The 22,881-nt window shown below is 51.7% G+C and overlaps 1 protein-coding gene across 2 annotated transcripts; it reads right to left on the bottom strand.

Moving 5' to 3' along the window:
• Window positions 1-4,260: 4,260 nt before the first annotated feature.
• On the bottom strand, window positions 4,261-22,830 carry RBCK1 (RANBP2-type and C3HC4-type zinc finger containing 1). 2 transcript variants are annotated; one of them, XM_067707735.1, is made up of 13 exons: window positions 22,763-22,830; window positions 22,074-22,166; window positions 20,860-21,004; window positions 14,531-14,624; window positions 14,221-14,419; window positions 12,909-13,030; window positions 12,656-12,829; window positions 11,171-11,451; window positions 10,109-10,220; window positions 7,290-7,469; window positions 6,459-6,557; window positions 5,971-6,114; window positions 4,261-4,966 (listed from the first exon to the last, which is right to left on the bottom strand). In XM_067707735.1, the coding sequence occupies exons 2-13, from the start codon at window positions 22,093-22,095 to the stop codon at window positions 4,886-4,888; spliced, it is 1,653 nt and encodes a 550-aa protein (XP_067563836.1). In that variant the 5' UTR covers window positions 22,096-22,166; window positions 22,763-22,830; the 3' UTR covers window positions 4,261-4,885. The 2 variants fall into 2 exon arrangements, with proteins under 2 accessions (XP_067563836.1, XP_067563837.1); XM_067707736.1 differs by lacking the exon at window positions 22,763-22,830 and having other exon boundaries at window positions 11,291-11,451; window positions 22,074-22,741.
• Between the last annotated feature and the right edge of the window lie 51 nt (window positions 22,831-22,881).

Here is a 22,881-nt window from a genome sequence, read left to right on the forward strand (position 1 = left end):
TCGCTTCTGTCATTCTTTCCTTGTTGGAGTGGCTTTAGCTTTAGACATCTGGCCTTGATGCTCCCTCCCTTCCACCCCTGACCTGGAGATGTGCTGTATCTGTGGACTCCTGGTTGGCCTTGACTTGCCCAGAGAGCTTGGACAGTACCTGCAGTCCTGTTTCTGTTTTTCCCGAGGCAAGAACCCACGTTGCCTGGGTCCACTGTTTCCTTGGCCCAGAGGGGAGACGTAAGGGGGCTGAAGGCTGAGCAGGCATCACTCAGCTCCCCGACCGTGTCCCATCACCGTAGGCCAGCTGCCCATGCTGTCCTTTGATTTGACTTGTGGAGGACACAGGGCTGGCCAGGACACCGCCCTGCCTCTGGGACCTCACCAGAGAACTGCATTGAAGGAGCAATTGGTTTTCAGTGGCAGTTTCATAGTTGATTGAATGTAAAGAGAATTTTGATAAATAGAAAACTGAAGGAAGGGTATGTGTGGTGAAATAAATATTTGGGTTTTGTCCCCACTTACCCTGAAACCCTTAGAATTTTCTGAGTGATAGGATTGTCTTTTGTTCATAATGATTTCCTTTTGATCCCACCTGAGTTTATGCTAATGAAGTGACTTAAGGTGGGACCCCTGGATGGCACAGGTCACCGGAAAGACCAAGTGATTAGAGCGTGAGAACTTTGAGCCCCACCACTGACCTCCTGGGAGGGGAGGGGAGGCTGGACATTGAGCACTGCAAAAACTCTTGATTCAGAGATCGGGAGAGCCGCTGGGTTGGCACACACATCAAGGTGCTGGGAGGGTGGCATGGCCCGAGAGGGCTTGGGAACACTGCACCCTCTTCCCCCCCGTTCCTTGCCCTATTCATCTCTTTTATTTGGCTGTTCCTGAGTTGTGTCCTTTATAATAAATCAGTACATGTAAGTAAAGTGTTCTCTTGAGTTCTGTCAGTACTTATAGCAAATTACTGAAACTGAGAGGGTTTTGTAGAAACCACTGAACTTGTAGTTGGCCAGGCAGAAGTGTGAGTAGTCTGGGCACCGCATTTGCAGCTGGGTCTGAAGTGGGACAGTCTTGTGGGACTGAGCCCTTTAACTTGTGGCATCAGATGCTAATTCCAGGTAGTTAGTGTCAGAACTGAATTGAATTGTTGGACACTCAGTTGGTGTTGGAAATCAGAGAAGTGGTGTCAGAAAATACTGCACAACACGCAAGGCTGAGGGGAAATTAGTGTAAAAATAATAGCTGAAGGGCTTCCCTGGTGGCGCAGTGGTTGGGGGTCTGCCTGCTGATGCAGGGGACACGGGTTCGTGCCCCGGTCTGGGAGGATCCCGTGTGCTGCAGAGCGGCTGGGCCCATGAGCCATGGCCGCTGAGCCTGCACGTCCAGAGCCTGTGCTCCGCAACGGAAGAGGCCACAACAGTGAGAGGCCCGTGTACCTCAAAAAAAAAAAAAAAAAAAAAAAAGCTGAATAACAAGTGTGGGTGTTTTGTAGAAAGATGGAGTGGGCAATGGCAATGGAAGGGTACTTGGGGGTCAGGCCAGGGAGAGCTTTGAGCTCTGTGGAAGGGAGTTGGGACTCTCTGTAGGCAATTTGGGGGATGAGGATGGGCCATGACCAAAACTGGGTTTGGAGAGAGTTCCTGGTGACATGATGGCAAGTGTGTTCCTTCCTGGTTATATGAGCTTCTTCAAGTCACTACATCTCTAGAACTGTCAATGACAGTAAAATAGGGATGGTCCCATCCCACATGGACGCTTTAATGAACTGATGTTTGTGAAAATGCTTTACAAACTGAAGTTGTGCAAGTGTTTTGATTCCATTTCAGTGAACATTAATGGATCAATAAATGCCTTAAGCCAGCCCTGCACTTGGGCCCGGGGAGCTCATCCCCGGATTAAGTGGTGACTGAAAGGAAGAATAGGCCAGAGGCTTTTGCCAAATCCAACTAAAGGATGATGGGGCCTGAGGCTCAGCCTGCTTGCTTTCTTCCTTTTGCTGCTGGTGACTCCCTGCTGCCTTTTCCTCACAAAGGCCCTTTACTTGCTAGTTGTCTTTTCTGCAGATTTACAGTTGGTTGGAATTTGCCAAGCAGCTATTTTTTTTTTTTTTTTTTTTTTGCGGTACGCGGGCCTCTCACTGTTGTGGCCTCTCTTGCAGCGGAACACAGGCTCCGGACGCGCAGGCTCAGCGGCCCTGGCTCACGGGCCCAGCTGCTCCGCGGCATGTGGGATCCTCCCGGACCGGGGCACAAACCCGTGTCCCCTGCATCGGCAGGCGGACTCTCAAGCACTGCGCCACCAGGGAAGCCCTGCCGAGCAGCTTTTGTGAGCTGGCAAGGCTGTGGGCTTGCCTCCAGCTTCCTGCTTTTTAAGTGAGTGGCTTTCACGGCAGCCCCGGACACTAGAAGACACATGTTACTCTGGCATGGGCTGTGGGGCCCATCCACCGCTTCCTGCCCACATTAGCAGCTGCTCTTTATCTGAGCAACGTGCTTCCCCTTGCCTTCCCCATCCCTGGAGAAAAAGATTGTGTCACACAAGCACATTTGGGACCTCCGGCTGCTTCCTCAGGTAGATGGTCTGAGTCCAGAGCCTGTGGGGTTTGGTTTCAAGTCCGCCCTGGAGAGTTGGTGCTGGGGCCCAGTTTGGGGTGACCCCTTGGGAGGGGGAGGCACCTCCACTTGACCCTGCAGTAGGGAGCACTTGTGAGCCTGCCCATCTTAGATCCTTCACCCACTGGCATGTGAAGTATGGCGCTGAAGGTCAGAACCCCGGGACAGCCCTGCGCCCCTCCATTTGCCCTCCTGACCCATTTGGCTGCAGCAGACATAAACTCGATGCCCGCCTTGGTGTAGATGGAGTGGGCCAAGTGAAAGACACACGCAGCCCATGTGGTCCCCCCCCTCTGCCAGCCTCAGTTGATACAGCCATGGGTAGAGAAATGTCTCAACACTTCTTAGTACTCATGGGAGAAAGAATGGTGCAAGGGCACAGGAAAGGCCGTGTGAGGAGAGCTGGGGGTGACGAGGACTGTGGTGAACTAGATCAGGAACATCACGTGACCCTGGACCTGCCATGTGGAAATGAGAAGCCAGGATTACCAAGCTTCGACTTTTGCAAGAGAACTTGGGCATCTAGATTTTAATGTATCATCTCCAATTTAAAAATACAACCAATTCAAATTTCTAAAACAATACTGTGGCTTGCTGGTTTATACCTGTGCACCAAAAGAATGGTCTGCTTTCTTCCCCTACAGGCCCTGGCAGGAGAGGGAGGAGGGAGGAGCCGGTGAGAGCAAGCGGTTAGCCCTGACCTGGGCCCCGCGCTCTCCTGCATCACAGCTCTGGCAGCTCTGCTCAGCTTGCCGTTTCCTCCAGTCGTGGCTCTGCCTGACTTTCCTGCTCCCGGGGCGGGGGTGCCCCTCATCAGCCAATGCAGAGCAGGCAGGCACTCACGTTCTCTCACCTCTCTGCTCACAGAGCCTGGGGTCAACTCTTGAGCCTTGGCACCCAACGACAGGGTGCCTTCCAGGGTCTAGAATAAGCCCTTTCCGCCCCGCCCCAATGACATGCCCCAACTCCTGGAACCTGGAGGCCACACCTTGAGTCGCAGAGACGCCCTCCGCCTGTTGTAATGATGGTCCACATCCCGGCTCAGACAGTGTGCTGGCCTTCAAAGTGGGGGGTGGGAGGGGTGTTGGAGGGGTCAGAGGATGAGGTAAAAACAGAATGGATGCCCAGAACCGTGTTTTATTAATCTCTGACCAGCGGAGTGGGCATAGTAAACAGCACTGGACCAATACTGTGCCATCTTGTCTGAGATGTTAAAAATTAGGATCACAATCTCACCCGCAACTGCAGGTTCACCTCTTCCTGAAATATCTCTTCTCCAATACTGGGTGCCCACTGAGAGGTCAGAAGTTTGCAGCAAGAATTTCCTGCCAGCCTGTAGCTGCTGCCTCGGCCCCTCCCTCCCTCCCCCTGAAGCCCACGCTGACCTGCAGACCCCGCCTTGTGGACTCTCAACACTGCAAGCTGCCTGTCCAGGCCAACGTTGACCCAGAGCATCCTGCCCCTCGAGTGGGCGCAGGGGTGCTCAGTCCAGTGCAGGTATCCCAGTGCTCAGCCGCACCTTCGTTCTACACCGACAGGGGCCAACACATCAACTTTTGGCTGCAATTCCCAGAGAGCTTGGATCCTGCCTGTCTCCGTGTGGAGTCACAGCCCATGACCCTTTTGCTCCCTCGCACGACATCACACTCATCCCTTCCTGGGAAACCATTTTAATTAGTTTACACAGGCGGCAAAGAGGGAGATACGGAAGCTGGGCCGGCTGGGCTGTCTTTAGAAACTGCCAGGTCTCCCTCTTGGCTCTGAGCAGAATTAGCAGCAATTCTAAGAAGCCCCAGGCCTCCAACAGCAAAGCCAGAGAAAAGTCACCCCCAGAAAGCCAACAGGGGAGGTGGGAGGCTGTGAGTGCTCAGCGTCCTGCAGACGAGGGAGGTGGATGAGGGAAGTGTGGACTCACACGGGGCTCTGAGGCTCCATCCAGCAAGGCCTCCGGCCAGGGCTGTGTTTAAAGCTGGGTTAGGCAGAGATGGGAGCCACAGAGAGGAGATGAAAGGTCTAGCTGGCAAGCCCCAGAGGAAGGGCAAAGGCACTGGGGCAGATACAGCCGCGGACAATGGCCAGCTCAGGCAGGGCCTCTGCAATGCCCACAGCAAACAAGTCCATCCACACAGCTCTGAGGCCTTGGCCTCTTCAGGGCCCCTGTCTCAGCCAAGCGCAAAGGCATCTCCCAGGCCAGAAATCAGAGCCAAAGCACCAGCCCTGTCCCACAGCAGCTTGCAGATGTGGGACTGGGTCAGCATGCGGACCAGGCCATCCTCAGCTCAGTGGCAGTTCTGACAGCGGGGGTGGCAAGGAGACCCATTCACCCGGCAGCGGCAGCCCCCGCTGGTGTCTCCCGGGCCCTAGAGGATGAGCGGGGAGAGGAGAAAAGGTCAGGACAGTGAAGACAGCGGGCCCCTCCCCCTCCGCCATGCACTCCATCACACCCCCAAAGCACAGACTCCCACCCTGGGCCTTGGGTCGGGCACACCCCCCTGCTAAGATGACCCTCTCAGCCCCAGCTACCGGATGGAGGCAGCCGTTAAGGCCTTTCTGGGCGGCCTTTCTGGGCTCCCGTAGCAGCCTCAATTCTGTGGTCTGGAGACAGAGAGGACTTGATGGATTTTTGCATATTCGGGGTGGGTCAGCACACTGGCGGTATGAGTGTGTGTTCCTTCAGCCTCCACCTGTCTCACTGTCTGCCTGTACGGATAACGCCGAGCCCCAATTCCAGGCACACTCCTCCCAACGACAGCCACCATGAGCCACCATGCGCGTGCTCACCATGTGACAGATGCCCCGTGCTAAGCACTGCTCTTGCATTTTTTCATTTGATTCTGACAATAAACCTGAGGCCCAGCTATCATCTCCACTTCACAGACGAAGAAGCTGTGACTCAGAGAAGGGAGTAACAGCCTAACCACATGGTCAGTGTGTGCCAGAGCCAGGGACCCACCCCTCTACCTCCGACTCCCACCCGCACCCTTGGTCGCTGTCCTCTAGGGCTGGGCTGGGCCAACATTTCTGTAAAGGGCAAGACAGTTCCCTGAGTTTTTGCCGGCCAGTCGGTCTCTGCCTTTGTAGTGCCAAAGCAGCCACAGACAGTATGCAAACGAATGAGCGGCGCTCGCACAGAACTTTACTTGTGGACACTAGAATTCGGCTTTCATATAATTTTTACATGTCATGAAATATTCTTCTTTTGATATGTTCAACCACTTTAAAAGATGTAAAAAACGTTCTTAGTTCACGAGCTACACAAATGCAGGCAGTGGGGTTAGAACTGGCCCATGGGCTGACCTGTCCAATCTCTACTCTCAGGCACTCTCCCACAGCACCCCGAGACCTCTGCTCCCTGGGGACTCACCCCGGGGCCCCAGCGAGGACCCTTGGTGACCCAGCAGATCTCGGTGTGGCAGACAGTGCAGCGGATCCAGTCACAGCCATCCTTCTTCTGCACCACGATCTGGCACTGTGGGCAGTGCATGGCCTCGCCCTGCTGCAGCATGGTCTGCAGCAGAGCAGGTGCTGACCTTAGGCCCAGCCCCGCTCCCTGGCGCCCGCCCCACTGCAGAGAGAAACCGGCCACCCCCCTGAGTCGCAGAATCACTCTCCCATGCTGCTCCACCCAGGCCCGGCTGCATGCAGCCTCCTCTCCCATGCGTCTGCAGTCTCCTCTCTCCACCCGGACACTCCCTGCTGCTCGCCACTTGTCCTGAGTTCCATCTCTGGATGGGAGTGATGCCAGCAGGAGCTCAAGCCTCCAGGGCTGGATGAACCACAGTCCTTTCAGAGAAGTCCCCCATCCCTCCCCAAAACTCAGATCCCCGGCCCTCAGCCTTGACCCAGCCTCACCTTCAGCATCTCCGTCGTCTGCCAGGCAGCCACATCGTTCTGAGCCCGCAGGGCCAGGTCGTCTTGGTACTCCTTGCAGTTCATCTGCTCGTGGATGGCCTGCAGCAGGATGAGGGGCTCGAGGTGAGAAAGTTCCCCAGGGAGTTAGAGAGGTGAGGGCCGGAGCAGGCATCCACATAAGCACTTAATGCTTCTACGTGGTGTCAGTGACAGAGCCTTCCTTTGTAAACCACACACACCCTGAGGCCAGGGAGGTGAAGCCAGGGTCAGCACATATGATAATAATCATATATACCTATTTATTTTAAGTCCTGACAGGCACAGAAATCCCTAAACCGCAGCCCCTCGTCGCCGGCTGTGCTCTGCCCTGGCTGTAGGCCTAATGCTCTGAGAGTGAGCTTGCAGGGCTGCGAGCAGGCTCAGCCCTGCCTACTCGCCCAAGACCAGTCTCTACTGTGGTCACCTGCTGAGAGGATGAGGGCAGGGACGGCCTGAGGTGAGGGTCAGGCAGGGCTCAGTTCAGGACAGGAGTTGACACTCGGTCTGGGGCTAGGGCTGGGGTTGGTCTGTGAGGGATCGGGGTTCATCAGAGGCCAGGATCGGGGCTCAGTCTGGGGCCAGGATTATTCAGAGGCTCAGTCCAGATTCAGGGCTCAGTCTAAGGCTTAGGCTCAGACCAGGGCCCAAGCCAAGCCTGGCCACTGACACACAGCTCTAAGTCATTGCAACCAGGTCAGTATCCCAGCTCCCTTCCCAGGAGAACAAACTCGGAATGGCAGTGAGCTCCTGGCAGGACCAGAGTGACTGGGCAGTGTGGGTCCCTGTCCCCACCTTGCAAAGCAGGCAGTTGATGTGGAAACACACAGGGCAGGCGAACTCGTTGACGTCATCCTCAAAGAAGCACCATCCTTTGCAGTCCGGGGTCTTGCAGTGGTAGCTGAAGGCACTGCGGTTTTCTGCAATGGAGATGCCCAGGTCCAGAAATCGCTGGTAATCTTCAGGGCTCAGGAGCTGCCAGCAGACCACAACCTTGGTGCTCTGGGTTCAGAACACCTGACAATGTGCCCTCCTGGCCACCAAATATCCCTCAGGAAGCCCCCAACCCATAAAGTCCAACATAGCAGTGTTAAAAACTCCATTCAAAAAGTGGGTTAAGGGAATTCCCTGGCAGTCCAGTGGTTAGGACTCTGTGCTTCCACTGCATGGGGCATGGGTTCGATTCCGCAAGCCGAATGGCTCAGCCAAAAAAAAAAAAGGAAAAAAAAAAGTAGGTTAAAAGTCCTGGAGATGGATGATTGCACAGCAATGTGGCTACACCCAATGCCACAGAACTGTACACTTAAAAAATGGTTAAATGGTAAATGTTATACATATTTTACCACAATCTTTTAAAAAGGGAAAAAAGTGGACAATAACAAGCAATTCCAGGAAGATGTGGTTAAACTAGCATCCTGGTACACAGCACTCTGAGAAAGCCACGTGGCAATAATGTTTCAACCATCCCAAACTTTTCTGACCCTTTGAGGCTTATTCTACTTCTACAAGTTTATCCTAAGAAAATAATACATAAGAAGGAAGAGACACCATGCAAAATGTTCCCTGAAGCATTCCTTACAAACTGGAAGGAACTATTAATAATAATTAATAATTATTGATATTAATTATTAATAATTCCAGAAACTGGAATTATTAAGAGAGGAGAACTAAACAGGATGTATGCCATAGAGATTTATAATAATCTTTAGGAAGGTTTTGAAGCAAAATAGCAAAAGCTGTTGTCCCTACACTGGTTACAATGAGGTAAAAATCATGCCTATGTTCTATATCTTCACTGAGTGATAGTCTTAAGAGTTACATTTGTCAAAACTCATCTAACTGCATCCTTACAACGGACAAATTTTATTGTGTGCAAGGTATACCTTAATAGTTAATTTAAAAAGAAAAAAAAACATGTCTATCCAGAGACACCAAAGGAAACAGGAGAAAATGCCATCAGAGATTCTCTGGGATGGCAGAGTCGGTGCGTGATTTTCCTCTTTGATTTCTGTTCTGGTTCTTGTGGTTTAGGCATGTTTTTTGTAAAACAACCTCCACTGCATTACTCTGCTGATCCCTGCCCCTTCCTCTTTCTCTGCCACACTTGACTATTCTCCGAGGCTTCGGTCAACGTCCAGGGGCTCCAGGGAAGCATGAGCCCTGCAGCTCCTTGGCATGAACTCTGGCCCCATCACAATGCCCCTTGGAAGAGGTGGGTTTTATAGGGAAAGCCTCTGGGCAGCGACTGTGGGTGCCAGGACATATGGAATGATCTATGTCTTGGGGCCTCTCCAGGCAAGAGTAAGGAAGCCAGAGCTGCCCTTCTCAGCTGCCCCACAAACAACAGTTAAAAATGGGGCTTCTCTTAGTGTAAAGGCTGCGAGTTCCCAAAGGTCCACCCCTTCTGTCTGCCCTCTTTCCCCTGAGGCAGAACCCCTTAGGTGCCAGGAAATACTCGGTAAAGTTTAGGGGGTTCGGAGAAGCAGCATCGTGGGAAATAGGCAGAAGTGATGTGGAGAAACGGGGTCTTGTATATGCGGTGATGGGGGTCTCTCATTTGGACCTCAGCCACCTCTGGCCCTGCCTCCATGTTGGCCTGGGAATTCCAAGACGCCCAATTCTGGGAAGGCCATTCCCCAGCAGTTTAAAAACCAATGATCAAGTCCAACAGTCCACTTTACAGATGGGTAAATGGAGGCGCAGAGAAGGGAGAGCACTTGTTCAAGATGACCAGCAGTCAGGGGCATAACTCGATAATAATAACATTAATAATAACAGAAAACACACACATGCAGACACATACAGCCCTGTGAAAGGTTGCTGGAGGAGTGGCCCCTATTTGTTCATGTTTCCCCAACTCCACACCCTTGGGTGGTTCCCTCCCACACAAACTCTGGGCTTAAGCATGTGACCTGCTTTGGCCAAAGGGACAGGAGCAAGTGAGCAGCCTTGGAAAGCGCCCCTGCACTGGCTGCTCTTGGATCCTTGAGACACCAGCACATGAGCAGGCCCTGGCCAGCCTGGGGTGGATGAGACCAAAGTGGAAAGAGGCCCTGTCATCCCAGCCATCACAGATAAGACCATCACACCAGTCCAGCTAAGCCCAACCCAAATTGCTAACCTGAAGATTCATAAGCTAAATAAATGGCGGTTGTTTTGAGTCTGGAGTAATCTGTTACACAGCAGAAGCTAACTGATACAAGGGCTAACTGATACCACGTATCAAGCACTACTCCAAATTCTTTACACGTGTCTTCCACTATAATCTTCACAACGCTTGAAATAGAAACTAAGTCTCTGACCCCAACCAAGATGAGAAAACCGAGGCACAGAGAGGCTGCGTATCTGACCTGAGGTCACCAGGCCATCTGGCCCCAGAATTCCCCCCTGCTAACTGCTCTGCTGTCTTTTCTTCATAAGGGTGTTTTCTTTACTAGCTATTTCCCCTAGTTCCTGTCCTGCCCATCCCTTGGGCTTCCAGCATCCCACATGGAAAAAGCTCTTGATAAATGACCGGTGCCTGAGACTGGGACTCTCAAACCAGTTCCCACCTGCCAGCTCAGGGCCCAGTTCCCTGGGACAGGGGGTGTGCCCCTTCCTCCCCCAGGTCTTACCGCCCGGATCTCCCTCTCCAGCAGCTTGCCCGAGCATGAGTAGGTGTTGTCAATGAAGGGGCAGGCAACCTCAGCCTCCTGGCTGTTGCGGATGGTGCCCTGTAGACACTCCCTGGGAGAGGTATGAAAGGGTGGGGAGGTTAGGGGTCATCTGAACCCCATCCCCCAGGACTCCAGCCCCCAGAACTCCAGCCCTCACATGGTGAGGCCTGACCCCAGGCGGGCTTCTTCTCAATACCTCCCTTCCTTCCGATCCCTTCCACCAACCCATCACTTCTGTCCCCCCCACTGCCACCCTTATCACTCCGGCCCAGGTCCCATCACCTCACCTGCAGGACTGCAGGAGCCTCCTCACTGGGCTCCCTGGGTCTACCATGTCCCTCCCCGCAGCCTCCCATCCCATCCCACCCAGAGCAAACCTGAGAGCCCCGGTGACTCACCCTCCCTAATACCTCTCTGTCCCCATCCCCTAACCCCCTCCATCCCTCTGCTCCAGCTACACTGACCCCTTGCTGCCACAGGCAGGCCAGGCACATACCCACTTTGGACCCCCTGGTCTGCTCAAGTGCAGCCTCCCTAGGGGCTTCCCAGACCTCTTGTAGGGCAGGGCCTCTGTTACTTTTACCATAATCCACTGGTACTTAGCATTTGGCACAATTTACAATTATATCAGTGATTATTTGATTAACATCGGCCTGCCCACAGGAATGTAAGCTTCAGGAGGCGGAAAATGAGCTTTTTTGTTCACTCCTGGATCCCCAGGCCTAGCCCAGTCCCTGGCACCCAGGAAAACTCATCAAATGTGTGCTGTGAAGAAGGACACGTTCTCCACAGCCCAGGGCCAGGTGTGGAGCCTCAGAGGGCAGACTGTCCACCAGCGAGGGTCAGGGCGGGGTTGGCACGGGCTGCCAGGCCAGAACCCAGGCCTTACATGGGCCTGGCGGTTGTGTGGAAGGTCGCATGCTCTGGCGACAGAATGCCTGAGCTGTGTGGCCTTGAGCAAGTTGCTGGCCTCTCTGTACCTCACATTCCTCCTCTGCAAAAAGGGGAGAGAGTGCCTACCTCGCAGGTTTCTGTGGGCGTCCAAGGAGCTGTAAGAGCACTGCGCCCCACCCCCTTTCAGCCATGGGTACTGCGCAGCCGTGAGCAACTACATCGCTGGGGGTGGGGTCAGGGCCGCACCTGCAGAAGGTGTGCAGACACTCACGCAGCACCACGGCCTCGCCGGGCGCCAGCACCGAGTAGCATACGGGACACTCGGTAGGCTCGGTGTTCAGCACCAGGCTCCGCTGATCCAGTTGCACGTGCTGCAGGTAGTTCCCCTCCTGCTGCTGCTGCTTCCGCTGGGCACACGGGGGTGGGGCCGCGGGGCGGGTCAGGGTCTCAGGGGCGGGCCAGAAGGTCGCAGGACCAGGGGATGGGTCAAACCTGCCGGCTGGCGGGGAGGGTGGGGGGGGGGGGCGAAGCAGAATCCTGCGGTGGGGGTGGGACTGGGCAGGCTGAGGTTAGGCGCAGGCGATGCTGGGAAGGGAGGGGCCGGGAGCAGGGCGGGGCGGGAGGCGAGGAAACAGGGGGGGTGGGGTGGGGGTGGGGCAGGAGGCGGGCCAGGCACTGGCAGGTTAAGGCTGCAACCAAGTGTCAAGCCAGGGAGCGATGGCGTTTGGAAAGGAAGGGGCCAGGGTCTGAGCAGGGAGTCAGGAGTAGCAGGGCTCCCATCTCTGCCAAGAAGCAGGGCAGGGCTAGGGCCAGGGGGGTGAAGGCAGAGCCGGGTCGAGGCCACAGAATAGGTCAGGGGTATGGGAGGTGGTGATAAAGCGAGGGAGCTGAGCAAGGTGGGAGAGAGAACAGGGTCCGGGCCAAAGCTGTAGATGGGACCAGCAGTGAGGTCATGGCCGGGATGGGACAAGGGCAGACTGGGTCCAAGTGGGGGATGGGAGCATCCGATCAGAATGGGCGAATGCTCAGGGTTAGGTATCTGTGTAATCAATGCGTGCGTAACATGATGGGGTTGGGACTGTGGGAGGAGCAGGACGGAGGGCTGGGTCAACCTCCCAGGGAGCGGTGAAGGGCTAGGTCCAAGATCCTAGGAAGTCTGGGTGGGCCACAGCCAGGGAGGAAGGGGAGGTCAGGAATAGTAGGATTCAGAATGAGGTCAGGGCTGAGTGGAGCAAGAGCGAGGTCACAGGCGGACAAAGGGGCGGCGGATGGGGGAGTGGTCAGGGTCTCAGCTAGGATGTTGGGGTCAGAGCCCGGTACTCTCGTGTGCACAGTGAGAGTGTAAGTCAAAGCCAGGGGCAGCGCCACAGCCCACTGTGGGGGGGGGGGTGTCAGATAAGCTTGGATGTGCATCACAGCCGGGGAGCAGGGTCCTAGCGACAGGATGAGCTCAGGGAGAGGCCGGTCACAGTCAAGTGCAGGGTCACCACCAGTGGTGTGATCAGGAGGGGGCAGCAACAGGGGGAGGAGAGGCAATGTGGAGGTGCCTCCCTTCCTGGCCTACACCTCCCCCGTCCAGTCTGCAGGTGTCTGTCCGGGGTCCGCGCCCACCTGCTGGTACTGGCGCAGCGCCTCCTCCTCACCGGCCAGACGCGCTCGCTCCTCCTCGTCCGGCTGGTACGAGGCAGGGACCTGGTAGGCCTCGGGCCGCGCCCGGCAGCACATCTCGCAGCCGGGCCGCGTGGGCTTGTTGATGAAAGTGCAGCCAGGGCACTGCCAGCCCACCTGGGGGCAGAGGGGCGGTGAGCGCAGGGAGACGAGACGGGCAGGTCAGGGGCGCAGGGGCGCGCACTGGGCAGCTTACCGGCGGGGGCTCTGGCGCGGCGTCATTCTGCCCCCGCCCCGGCTCCTGGGGGCCCCCGGGCTTCAGGGGGACTGGTTCCAGGGGGCCCCGTGGCTGCAGCGTGAGGTCCTTGAAGCCCAGATCTGGGGAGGAGGGTTCAGGGGTGGCGGATCCCTGCAGCCCATTTCATCCACACCCTGGGCCAGCCAGGAACCCCGGGCTCTGCACTGACCACCCCCCTACCCCGCCCCCTTCTATCTCCCTCCTTCCGGAGGAGTCTCCAGCTCGGTGGTCCTGCCGGGTGGGTCCAGACCTGGCCGAGTGTCCTGGCTCCCAGGGGTCAGAGCCCCTCCGCCACCCACGACTGCTCCTGGGGCCTCCCAGCTTAAAAACCCTGTTTGAAAACTGATCTCCTGTGCTCCTAAGTGTAGCACCTAGAAGGTCGAACACCACTTCTGAGGTAGTCCTGCCAAAATACTGAATCTGAATCCATTCATGAGGGCACATGGGACAGAAAAACAAAAAACAAAACTGGCCTGGACTCTTCAAACAACAGGAGAGCCAAGGGAAGACAGGAGACCAAAGATTGAAAAAGACTGTGAGACACGGAGGCCAAGGGCCAGGTCTTTCACTATAAACGACATTAGTGAGACAACTGGTAAAATTTGAGCAAGATCTGTCCATTAGATCAATGGACCGTATCAATGTTAATTTCCTAAGTTTGATAGGTGTATGTAGTGAGAAAATGAGCCTTTTTTTTTTTTTAAAGGAAATACACACAAGTATTTGGGGGAAAGGGACAACGTGTCTGCAACTTACTCTCATAACAGTTCCAAAAAATTACTTATGCATAAATAAATACTGAGAGAATGATAAAGCAAAACAAATATAGTCAAATGTTAATATCTGGGGAATCCACATGAAAAGCACATGGGAATTCGTTATACAATTCTTTATACAATTTTGCAACTTTTCTGTAGGTCTGAAATATTTCAGAATAAGAAGTAAAAAATTTAGAATAAAAACTAGCTATTATCATATCCAATTTACAGATTTAGAAAACTGAAGAGCAGAGATGAGAAGAGACTTGCCTGAGGTCACACAGCTGATAAATGCCAGGGCAGGGACTGAACTCAGCCCCTCTCCCCTAGACCAGCTGTTCTCTAAATGGTTCCCCAAATGGCTCCTTCCTGGGGTGTCCTTTGTCCTCTCTTCCCCACTACGGATAAGGTCTTCCAGGCACGTTCCTGACGAAAGCCCCTGGGCTCTGCTCCCTGCTCCCTCTCCCCTACAACCTCAGGAGAGTGCATGCCGCTCTGGAGCAGAGCCTCACCCTCCAGCATCCGCAGCTGCCGCTCCCGCTGCAGCTCCTGAGGGTTGAGTGAGGTGTTGCAGGCTGACAGCAGATAGAGGTAGGCACTGGCCCCGTTCCGCCGCACCCCGTGGGAGTGCAGGGTCTCCTGGTCCCGGGCCAAGCGCTGCCCAATCACCCACTGCTGCAGGGTTGGCGGAAAGCCATAGTCCAGGAACACCTGGCAGGGAGGATGCAGAGGGAGTGTGGGGAGGGAGGCGCAGAGTAGAGAGGGGCAGGACAAAAGGGGGACCTCCGCCCTGACGCGTCTTCCTTGTGCCCCCTCACTCACCATGTCCTTGAGGGAGGCCACCGTCATGTCAGGCCGCACCGTGAGCCAGATAGTGACCGTGTGCAACTGCGCATCCTCCACGCTCACCCACAGCCTGCGGGGAGGGCAAGGGGCCGCAGGTCCAACCTCAGCCGCCAGCCAGCTCCTGGATTCCCACTCCCCTGTGATTCCTGTGTCAGAACTCGCTGCTTAGGCCCCTGCAATGGCTCCACATGGCTCTCAGAATAAAATCCAAACTCACTGTGGCATGGCAAGGGCCTCCATGCTCTGGCCCCTCCCAAGCTCTCCAACCTCTTCTATTATTGGCTATTATTGGCTCCTTAGCCAAACCACAACAGTTATTAACTGTATGCCAAGACTCTTCAAAACACTTAACATGTATTAACTCATGTAATCCTCTCAGTGAACACATGAGGCAGGTACTGTTGTCACCCCTATTTTAGAGATGAAAACAGGAGGCACAGATAGGTTACAGTGGCTCTGCCAAGTAAACAATTAATAACTGTTAGAGGCAGGATTTCAACCCAAACAGTATTATTCCACAGAAAGCGGTTTTAAACACCAACCTTCTCAAAGATGCTCAAACTTTTTTGGAAGACCAAAAGCATGAAAAGGGAGGGCTAAGACAAAAAAAAACAGAACTGATCCCAAGACACAGAAAAATTAGGGTGCAGAACAATAACAGGAAAGCCCACTTAGAACCTCCAGAGTGATTTGGGAAAACGCCGCATCCTTAAAGCAAGAACAGCAAGAAACAATCAGAAAATGAGGAAGAATTCCTGTGAATGTAACAGTGACTCCTTACTATCCTAACCTTCAGGTCAAACTACAAGTTCCCAAGGAAAATGAGAGATATTAAATTACACCATGAGGAGGCAATTCATAAACTCAGAATGTGGGAGAATTCTGGAGGTCAAAGACCAGGTTTCTTCAAAAAAATTAATGGCACTAAAAATAGAGAAAGTGAATAAAAGAGACTCAGACAACATTAAGAAATGCTATTTGATATCGTTTGGCTCCTGACTGGAACAAACCAACTATAACAAACACTAACGAGGGAGTTACAAGTGGTCAGGACTCTGGGGACCCAGGTTTAATCCCTGGTTGGGGAACTAGATCCTGCAAGCCATGTGGTATGGCCAAAAAAAACCCCCAAAAAAACACTAACAAGATAATCAAGGGAAGTTGAATATAAATACAGTATTAGGGAATTTTAAGTAATTATTGTTAATTTTTTAGGTGTAATAATGGTATTGAGGGGTTTTTTTTAAGTCATTTTTTAAAGACATATCAAATTACTTATGAATGAACTAAAATCTGAGACTTGCTTTAAAAATACTCCAGAAAATACCTCAAAATTCCTCAGGATAATGATTTTCAACACCCAGCCAACTAACAGGGAAATAAGAAATTTTTAGACATGTATAGACACCAAAAGTTTACCATCCACCTCTCCACGTGAAAAGTTTTTGAAATACAAGAAAAAAAAAAAAAGAATAGCTGAGGCTGATGCAGGAGAATGGAAGAAAAGTAAAAGGAAATTTAAAGAAGGACGAGATGTTAACCTTCAAGACATTCTTCTTCAAGCAACAGGGGTTTTGAAACATGAAAGTGCATAAAGTTTCAACTGCACTACTTATTCTATACTGAGTAATATTTCCATAATCAAAATACTATAAATGCTATTTTAGTGGGTTTACATTTTTAGAATCAACCTAGTGGCAAAGCACAGAAGCCTGAATTTTACTTAGGAAACAAAATCTAAAAGCTATAACCTTAACACCAATAACAGAAAAATACAGTTGGAACCCTTATATCTAATGTCATCAGGATCAGTGGTGATCAGTTAGTCAGAAAAATCGTTAAAGCAGAGAACTGCAAAAACAGCTGCAGACTTTAACAATTTTACCTTACAGGATACAAATGCACATTCAATGGCCAATCTCTAGGTAAAAGGTCAATGGCTTTTCTTGAGTACAAATCTGCTACTGGAGTTCCCCATGATTGTTTCTTTTTGTATGAACCACACGCCTTATACATGGTCTATGACTTCCAGTATCAGCTTCTTTAAAGTGGAGCAAAAACTTACACTCTCAAAGCATCTGAGTACAGAGCTCTTCTGGATTTTTACCATATTTTTTTACAACTGTCCCACCCTAAAATGATAACAGTTTTTTTTGGTGCCTCATCTCTATCTTGTCTTTCTAAAGCAATCAACTTAGTTTTCATAGACACAATTCTCTTTTAGCACTCATGTTTTATTGATTGATGTAACAGCTAATTAAATTATGCTGTGGCAGTAACAAGCATAACTGATGTAAACAAGCTGTGTGTAGTGGTATGGGTTTTTTTTGTTATTGTTGTTTTGTGTGTGTGGTACGCGGGCGTCTTTCACTGTTGTGGCCTCTCCCGTTGCGGAGCACACGCTCGTGTGCCACAGCTACTAAGCCTGTGCTCTAGAGCCCACAAGCCACAACTACTGAGCCGCAACTACTGAAGCCCAAGTGCCTAGAGCCTAGAGCCCGTGCTCCGCAACAAGAGAAGCCACCGCAATGAGAAGCCTGCGTACCACAAAGAGAAGCCCGCGCACCGCAATTAAGCCCATGCACTGCAACGAAGAGCAGCCCCCGCTCACCGCAACTAGAGAAAGCCTGTGTGCAGCAACGAAGACCCAATGCAACCAAAAATAAATAAATAAATTAATTAATTAAAAAAAAATAATGCTGTGATAACTAGATATTCACAAGCAAAAAAATGAAGTTGGTTGCACCTCACACCATATACTAAAATTAACTCAAAAGGGATCAAAGACTTAAATGTAAGAGCTATAACTATAAACATCTTAAAAAAATAAATAGGGATACACCTTTATGACCATGTATGAGGCAGTGGTTTCTTAGATGACGTCAAAAGCGCAAACAACAAAAGAAAACAGATAAACAGTCCTTCATCAAAATTAAAAACTTGTGCTTCAAAGGACACTATCGATACAGTGAAAAGACAACCCACAGAATGGGAAATGAAAATATGTGTCCACTGTATACATATACACCACATTTTCTTTATTCATTCATGGTTACTTAGGTTGTTTCCATGTACAGTATATATACACAATGGAATATTATTCAGCCATAAAAAGAAGGAAATCCTTCCCTTTGCAACAACATGGGCCTTGAGGTCATTATGCTAAGTGAAATAAGTCAGACAGAGAAAGACAAATACTGTATGATCTCACTTATTTGTGGATTTAAAAAAAACCGATGTCAGAGAAAAAGAATAGACTGGTTGGCAGGGAGGGGGGTGAAGGTGGTCAAAAGGTACAACTTCCTGTTTTAAGATAAATAAGTTCTGGGGAAGTGATGTACAGCATGGTGACCATAGTTAACAATATTGTATCATACATTTGAAAATTGCTAAGAGAGTAAATCTTAAAAGTTGTCATCACAAGAAAAAATAATTTATCACTATGTGAGGCAATGGATGTTAAGTAAACTTACTGTGGTAATCATTCCACAATACATACATATATTAAATCATTATGTCATACACCTAAAATGGTTCTGAGGCTCAATTTCCAACCTGTGGAAAGGGGAGGAGGGGGAAGGCTTCCCACACACCACTAAGCAATTTTCAGACAGCAGCAGGCCTCAATTCTGGCACTCTCTACCCAGAGACAGCGTCAGCTTCCACAGGTTGAGGGCTCAGTCCTACAAGACTGCCCCACCACTTCACACACCAATTGAAAGCCCAAGTTGTCACCTGTTCTCTGACTGACTGGTTATAGGTTAGGGATTCCAACGACCTCCTCCTTGGGTTTGATTATTTTGCTAGAGCAGCTCACAGAACTCAGAGAAATATTTACTTTCTATATTACTGGTTTATTATAAAAGCCTATAACAGCCAGATAGAAGAGACGCATAGCCAAGGTATGTGAGAAGGGGTGCAATTCTCTCCAAATCTCCAACCTGGAAGCTCTTCAAACCCTTTTTGAGTGTTTATGGAGGCTTCATTACATGGGCATGATTGATTAATCCATTGGCCACTGATGATCGATTCAACCTCCAGCCCTTTTCCTCTCCCCCGAGATCAGGGTGATGGGACTGAAGGTTCCAATCCTCTAATCACAGGATTGGTTCCTCTGATGACCAGCCCCCATACTTAGGTGATCTAGGGGCAGTCCAAGAGTCACCTCACTAACATAACAAAAGGCACCTTTATCATTCTCATCACTTAAGAAATTCCAAGTGTTTTAGGAGTTCTGTACCAAGAACAGGAAGAAGACAAATATATATTTCTTATTATAAAAGTCACAATACCTTAAACTAACTATATATGTCAATTATATCTCAGTAAAACTGGGGAGGGCTTCCCTGGTGACGCAGAGGTTAAGAAGCCGCCTGCCAACGCAAGGGACACGGGTTCGAGCCCTGGTCCGGAAAGATCCCACATGCCGCAGAGCAACTAAGCCCGTGCGCCACAACTACTGAGCCTGAGCTCTACAGCCTTCGAGCCACAACTACTGAAGTCCGCGCGCCTAGAGCCCATGCTCCGCAACACAAGAAGCCACCACAATGAGAAGCCCAGGTACAGCAACGAAGACCCAACACAGCCATAAAAAACTGGGGAAAAAATATGTCCATATAAAAACTTGGGCACAAATGTTCATAGCAGCGTTGTACATGTTAGCCGAAAAAGTAGAAACAACCCAGGTGTCCATCAACTGATTAATAAAGAAAATATGGTATATCCGTACAACGGATTATTATTCAGTCATAAAGAGGAATGAAGTTTTGATACGTGCTACAACATGGATGAATCTAGAAAACATGATGCTAAGTGAAAGAAGCCAGACACAAAAGGTTATATAGTGTATGACTCCACTTATATGAAATTTCCAGAATAGGCAAATTGCTAGAGATAGAAAGTAAATTAGTGTTTGCCTAAGGTTGGGGGGATTGGGGAAAAAAAGGTAGGGAGATAAGGAGTGACTATTAGCAGGTATGGGGTTTTGGGACTTCCCTGGTGGCCAGTGGTTGAGACTCCAAGCTTCCACTGCAAGGGGCATGGGTTCAAAGGGCACAGAGCAGCCAAAAAAATTAAAAAAAAAAAAAAAAAAAGTACGGTTACAGGGTTTCTTAAAAAATGTTCTAGAATTGGTTACAGTGATGGTTGCACAACCGTGAATATACTAAAAGCCTTGAACTATAAACTTTAAATTGGTGAACTGTTTAAATTGTTGAATATGGTCTGTCAATTATATCTCAATAAAACAAAATCAAATGGGATCCACCATTGAAAATTAGAAACTGTGAAACTATTGTCTTACTACACAGCAGGAAAAAAGCAGGAAAAAAACAATGTTTAATGAGTGATTAACATGTGCCAGGCACTGCGCTAAGCATTTCAGTATCAAGTTTAAGCCTCCTGGGGCAGACTAACAGTATCCGTTAACCCTTGCCTTGAATTCTAGTGCAACACCTGGCTGTATTTCACAGCCTCCCTTCAAGCTGAGTGTGGCTGTGAGAATAAGTTCTGGCCTTGGGAGTTAAGTGGAAGAAGTGTGCACAACTTTCTGAGCTCTGTTCTTAAGAGGAGAGTGGGAGGGGGTGCCCTTCTTCCCTTCTTCCTTCCTGCTGACAAGAATGCTGATGCAATGGCTGGAACTGGAACAGCCATTTTGGACCATAAGGTGAACCTCAGAATGGAGGCCATGAATGGCATAACAAGACAAAAGCACGAGTCTCTGAGGACTGCAGGAAGCAGAGCCTCCACATCTGGACTGTGTACCATCAAACTTGTTGATACCACTGTTAATATGTCTCTTTCTGTTATATGAGACCTAACACCCTAATACACCTCCTAACAATTCTAAGAACAGCTACTGATATTGCCCCATTTTTTATTTTTATTTATTTATTTATTTTTTTGCGGTATGCGGGCCTCTCACTGTTGTTTTGTGGCCTCTCCCGTTGTGGAGCACAGGCTCCAGATGCACAGGCTCAGCGGCCATGGCTCACGGGCCCAGCCGCTCCGCGGCATGTGGGATCTTCCAGGACCAGGGCACGAACCCGTGTCCCCTGCATCGGCAGGCGGACTCTCAACCACTGCGCCACCAGGGAAGCCCTGCCCCATTTTTTAAATGAAAAAAACAAACTCTGAGAGGTGAAGTGACCTGCCCTAGATCTCAGAGTTGATTTGTAACAGAGCTGGGGTTTGAAGCTAGGTCTCCTGACACCAGAACCTGCCATTAAGAATAACTTAACGGGCTATATCACAGCCCACTGGGGTTCAGGAAGCCCTAAGTCCCTGGTCAGCTACGTACTCCTCACCTGATATCCTGTGTCAGGGAGACCTCAGGCTTCAGTTGCACGTTCAGGGGCACCCGTTGCTCTGCCAGCCATATGGCACACTGCATAGCCACCTGTTCATCCCCGCCAGCCACTGCTCGGGTGAGTCTCTGGGCCACCTCCTCAGCTGAAATCCACAGTGGAAGCAGGTTAGCACAGGGTTTATTTTTCAGGAGCTGGGGTTAAGGGGGTGAGGAAGGAGGTGATCCTTTGTACATGCTGCTTCCTCTCTGTCTTCCTGGTGAACTCCTACATATCTTTCAGCACCCAGCTTAAAAGTCCCTTTTCTCTGGGAGGCCTTCTTTGTCACTCCCCATTCCCACTCCCCACTCCCCCTCCCTGCTCATTTGGTTCTGTTTTCCCTTCATACTCCCAGGTCCCCCCATACTTCCGCTCATTTATACAACAAACATTTACTGAATTCTTACTGTGTGCCAATCACTGTCTCAGAAACTGGTCTTCAACAGTGAATAAGATAAACAGGGTCCCTCTTCTCATGGACCTCCCAGCCCAGTAAGAAGACAATTAACAAATTTAACAAAAGGAAAAGATTCAGATTGTGATCCACGCTGCCAAGGAAATGAACAGGGTAAGGAAATCAGGAAAGCCTCTAGGAGGAGGTGACATTGAAGCTGAGAAGTGAAGGAGGAGAAGTTGGGTATGTCAAGACCTGGTTGGGCAAAAGTGTTCCAGGTACAGAGAAAGGGAAGGGGAAAGGCCTTGGGCAAGCAATGGCTGGATTAGAACAGAAACCTGTGGGGCTCCAAGCAGAATGACCAAGGGGCCCAATGGGGGAAGGCAGAAGTCAGCGAAGCCAGCAGGCCTGTGGGCTACCCAACTGCTCTGGGCTTTGTTCTAAGAACAAGGAGCACAGGAGGGTATGTGAGCAGGTTGGTGACATGACCTAACTTAAGTTCTCCCGCGCTAGGTGGAAGGGGCCAGGGGGAAGGCAATGACCCTTGAGGTCTGCTCCCTCACCAGCCTGGGTGGTCTCCTGTATCCTCTGGGAGCTCCCTACACCCTTCCCAGCACAGCTGGCCCACTGAGGCCTCAGGGGCATCAAATAAATGAATGACAAGAGGCCCCTGGAACGAACCAGGCCCCAAGGGAGGAAACTGAGGGGCAGGTGGGTAGAGGGACGACAGGGTTAATGCCCCTCCCCCCTCCCGAAGTTTCACAGTCCAGGCTGTGCCCACCTTTCTTGATCTTCTCGTCCATCTGGCGTGGTTGTGCCCATCCCCCCAGGCAGGGGCTGCAGCTCCGGGGAAATGCCACCTCCCGGTCACTCGCTAGAGGACGGGCGACCACGAGCAACTCAGTCCAGGCCGGTGACCTCTGGTGCGGCCCAAGCCTTCTTTGTGCCTCGGTGTCCCCGGTGTCCCCGGTGGCAGTCGGGTAGCATCACACTACCCGAGGACCGGGGATGGGGCCTGGGGTAGGGAACGGGCCGGGACCCCGCGTGGGAGGTGAAAGGGGGCACCACGGCAAGCCCGCAAAGGGCAACAGAGGAAACGGGACAGGCCTGGCTGCGGGGAGGGACGACGCACAGCCGCGGCGCTGGGAGTCCCCGAGGAGGGCCTCCCCTTTTCCCTGCTGGGGAAAAGCGCCCTCCGGGGCGCGGGATTTCAGCCCAACTCCCTCCAAGGCGCAGCGGCCCCTGTCAGTCAGGAGACGGAGGGGAGCAGCCTCCACGGAAAAGAAAGTGAAAGTGGCGGCCCCGGAAGTGGGGCGGAAGAGTCTCGCGGGATCCGGGTCTCCCCGCCGTTCCGGCGACCCGGCGGCGGTCCGTACTCCGGATCTCCGCGGTCAGGGGCGCTCTGTCCCGCAGTCCGAGGCGTTCCCACCCCTCCCCCGGCCGGACCCGGACTCCTAGACCCTCACTCACCGGAGCAGCTTAGCCAGCAGCGCCGCGGGAGGGGTGGGGGAGTGGGCGGGGCCGGGAGGGGCGGGGAGCGACGTGGAGACCGCCCCTGCTCAGTCCAGCTGCCAGGTCTGCGGCGGGCA

The sequence above is a fragment of the Pseudorca crassidens genome, chromosome 15, assembly GCF_039906515.1.
Source record: "Pseudorca crassidens isolate mPseCra1 chromosome 15, mPseCra1.hap1, whole genome shotgun sequence".
Classification (NCBI taxonomy): domain Eukaryota; kingdom Metazoa; phylum Chordata; class Mammalia; order Artiodactyla; family Delphinidae; genus Pseudorca; species Pseudorca crassidens.